General features: G+C 27.6%; 1 protein-coding gene across 1 annotated transcript in view; it reads left to right on the plus strand.

Moving 5' to 3' along the window:
* The window catches only part of LOC100166134 (tektin-B1-like), a 7,872-nt gene extending 5,103 nt beyond the window's left edge, over positions 1 to 2,769 (plus strand). Inside the window, exons 4-6 of the mRNA XM_029486359.1 lie at positions 1,765 to 1,987; positions 2,061 to 2,284; positions 2,367 to 2,769. Of these exons, the coding sequence (XP_029342219.1) occupies positions 1,765 to 1,987; positions 2,061 to 2,284; positions 2,367 to 2,499 (580 nt within the window). The 3' untranslated portion in view covers positions 2,500 to 2,769. The remainder of the gene's footprint in view (positions 1 to 1,764; positions 1,988 to 2,060; positions 2,285 to 2,366) is intronic.
* The last annotated feature ends 1,403 nt before the right edge of the window (positions 2,770 to 4,172 follow it).

The following is a 4,172-nucleotide window of genomic DNA, read 5'->3' on the forward strand; positions in this document are numbered from 1 at the left end:
ACCATTGAAAATTTCATGTATCTACGGTCATTTGTTTTAAAGTTACACCAAAAACCAAATTCAATTTTGTGAAAAATCGATTTTGCGTAAAATTTCCCGTTTTTCCTTAATTTTTCTTTTATTTGTCACGGCGCTTTTGAAAATTTCTGGGAATTTTAAATTTTGACCTCCCCAATGCACCAACGATATTCACTTTCCAATCGAACAAGATACTGAAGTTGATAATCGAAGCATTATTTCGACTACTTATCGTGTAAACAGACACAAAAATAAAATAAAAAAATAAAAAAAAAAAACACACATCATTGTAAAATCAATACATTTATCGTTCCACTCAGAATCTAAAAATTAGTTGGGGTACGCAAAAAAAAATAAAAATAGTAGAGGAGCTCCGTCCCCCGCACACCCCTCCAATTCGAGCACTGGTTGCTTTAAAAGCAACAAACAGTTAATAATCAATTATTAATAAATCTACAAGATTAGGGATCAACAAGTTAAATATAATTTTTCCATACATTTTATAATAATATTGTATAACAAAACTATAGCTATAGGTTTAATTATTGTATGCCAATTGCTAATCAAATTAATAATAATATCAATTCACATGTTAAATTAGTTAATTTTCAAGCAGTAAGTTTTTCACTTTTGTATTTTACAATGTAATAAAAGAAATGAACATTTTCAATTAACACGTTCAACGCTGCATGTGATTTCAGAAACGACGGAAGACGCAAAAACTAAATCCACCCATACCTTTAAATGTAGAGTTCATTATCAATGGCCTATCTAAGTTTCAGAGTTTATTAAAAAAAATCCGATTTAATTATAGCGTATACACACGTATACGTTTTTGACGTGTTAACGGGTCACCAGCCTGTTGGAATAAACTCTGTTGACGCGTATACGCATTACGCATCAGCGGCGTTGAAAGTGTTAATGTTTTTCTTATCGTTTGATTGTGATAAGAATATGTTTAGTTCATTGAACTATATAATAACTATATAATAATTATTATATAGTTCAATGGTTTAGTTATTATTATTTTTTTTTTCTATCAAATATTTTTTATTTTATTGATGGTTTTTACACTGATTATATGTTTGTTAAAGTATTTACTTTAGGTATTAATGGATTTTGGTTTTTATATGAATATTTTATTAATTTGACACCCAGATGCTGATGAGTTAGGGTCAGTTTTACCGTCTACGGTTAAACTACGATTAAGCTTAATCAGCTGATAACAGATATTTAACCGGGCAAATTCGGCCGATTAAACTCCGGTTAACTTTATCTAATCAGAGATGGTACAACTGGCCCTTAATAGGTATTAGGTTCTGTACTTCTGTGGTACCTATTAGGTATACATTTTTAAAACTAACTTAACTTGAAAACTAATTGAAATAAATTTGTAACTTTTCCAATTCCCAGTATTCAATATTCATTACCTGTTACCTATAATGTCTGTCCTGTATAAAGATATTTTTATTTTTTTTTATAAGAAATATACAATCTGTAGGTACCCTGAGGCACAATAAGAATATGGGCTAAATTACCATGACATTGGAAAAAATACGTAGTTGGAAGAAGCCACCCAGTAATGAAACTTCCTATTGACTTGACTAACTACTTTTTTAACCGTTCATTTTTTTTTTAAAAATTTTGTATTAGTTGTTTAGGAGATCTCTGTACCATTTTCTATATCTATAGATATGAATAATTAATTTAATATTATACTTATTATTTTAAATTATAAAACTGTAGTTTCAATACATATGAAAAATGGCTCCAACAGTGCATTAATATAAAACAGACAATTGAGAATGAATTAATTAGTTCATCAAAATTACGTGAAACTATGTTCGTGCCACAAAATAAAACTATAAATGATCTGCTAGCTCAAAATGACAAAGTAAATTATGGTCTCAGAAGGCGTATTTATGATACAGAAAGAATTAAGAATGAATTAGAATGGCAAAAATGGAACGTAAGGAAATTGATAAAAATAAAATTATTGTGATATTTGTGATATTTGTGATGTAGGTAATGATTATTTGTAGATGTTAACAGACAAGGATAAATTTTTGAAAGAAATTGAAAAATTAGAAAACGCTTTGTATAGAAAATTGAATCCTAAAATGTTAGTTGAGACACGGTGCGAAGAAAGATTGTATAGAGCTGGTGTTGAAATGTGCCTTGATAAAACTACTACTGGTTTGCATAAAGAACAATTTGAACTTGATAATACCATCAAAATGTTGAACGATAAGCTAAACAAAACAAAGTAAAACACATCTGTATAATATTCTAAATACTAATGCATAGTAAATGTCATGTTTTGATTACCTATTTATTTATTTTTACAGGGCTTTGCATAATATTCTTATTGAACAAATAAATGTACTAGACGAGGAACTAAAAAATAAGACTCATGCATTAGATGTTGACCAGAAATGTCTACAGTATAGAGTACAACTGGATGGCCGGAGTTGTAGCTAGTAATTTATTGATTAACAGGATATAATATTTATTTATTAAGATTTTATGGGCTATTATTAATATTATAGGCATCTTAGATTTTAAAAAAATCGGTAACAAATTTGAAGAAGTATTACCTATATTATCACATAGTTTTAGACAAATTTTATAATTTTTGGGTTAACAAACTCAACTCACCACTGTTTTTATTTTTTAATAGCACCAACCTATTATTATCTTCTATATACCGATTGTTTGAATTATATTACATTTTCCGATTTAAAATGTATTAAGTAGGTACCTATATATGTATTTTTTTTTAAATCACAATCTTTATTATTGATTATAGCCAACTTTTGAATTACTTACCTATACAATATTATATATTTGTCAATACAATTATGAATTAATTACAACAATTGAATAATTCTTATACTTTATTATTGTCAGGTTTGAATATAATCTTAAGCAATTAACAATTAATAGTCTTGTTATCTCTAAGTTTGGTAATATCAATTCACTACTATTTGAATAGTATTAACCAAAGGTGGAAATAACTTGTTAAAAAGTTAATTTTTTTTAACTTTTTAACTTAACTAGTTAGTTTATTTTTTAATCAATTTATGAACTTAACTAGTTTAATTTACAGTTGAAATAACTTAGCTTTTCTCAGTTGATTTAAAAAAAATCCATAAAGTTAAAAACATTTTTAAATTTTTCGTTTAAAATTAACTGATTTAAGTGTGAATGAACCGATGAGAGATTTTATTTTTATTCAGTTAACATTGACGTGTGTTGGTTAGTTATTGTGCTGTATTAAGTGTTAAATTAAAATGTCACAGGGAGTTATTTAGGTTTTGCAATAAGTAAAAATTCGTTTTTATGAAAATAATAATCCGGAGTTTTCATGTATGAGCACTCAGCACTCAGCAGTCCTCTGATATCTGTCTAATATCTGCTGGATTACCGAGATTTCATAGTGTAATTCATAGATATCATGCTAGATATCATAAAAGATGTAACATAGTTACAGATTTTGCGGAAAACCGATTTTGCGCAATACTTCAATTTTTTGTAATACTCGGTTTTCCTTATTATTTTTTTTTTTTTGTTGTTCCCGGTGCTTTTGAAAGGAAATTTAAATTTCACTAGGAATTTTAAATTTTAATCTCCCAAATCCACCAATTAGATTCACTTATCCATCGAAATAGATACTGAAGTTGAAAATCGAAACATTATTATTTCGACTATTGCTTGAAGTGTAGTGTACACTAGCTGTTCACAGACACAAAAAAAAAATTTTAATTTAAAATAACACATTGTAAAATCAATACATTCATAGCTCCACTCAGAATCTAAAAATAGAAGGATGTTACTTCTAAAATTGAGTATTAGGGGAAACCGCTTGAAGACCAAGGTCATCTACAGGAATTTTTTTAAGATGCTGGGGTTTGAAATGTTGAATGGTTATCATTTTAGATTCTAAGCGGAGCGGTGAATGTATTGATTTTACATTAATGTATGTTTTTTTTTTATTTTAGATTCTGAGTGGAACGATGAATGAATTGATTTTATAATGATGTGTGTTTTTTTTTTTATTTTTTTTTTTGTGTCTGTCATCACCTTTTAGGACAGTAAAAGTGCTTGGATTTTCTTCAACAGTATTTTTTCTGATAGGAAAGTGAATCTAGTTG

Source organism: Acyrthosiphon pisum, chromosome A1 (assembly GCF_005508785.2).
Source record: "Acyrthosiphon pisum isolate AL4f chromosome A1, pea_aphid_22Mar2018_4r6ur, whole genome shotgun sequence".
Taxonomy (NCBI): domain Eukaryota; kingdom Metazoa; phylum Arthropoda; class Insecta; order Hemiptera; family Aphididae; genus Acyrthosiphon; species Acyrthosiphon pisum.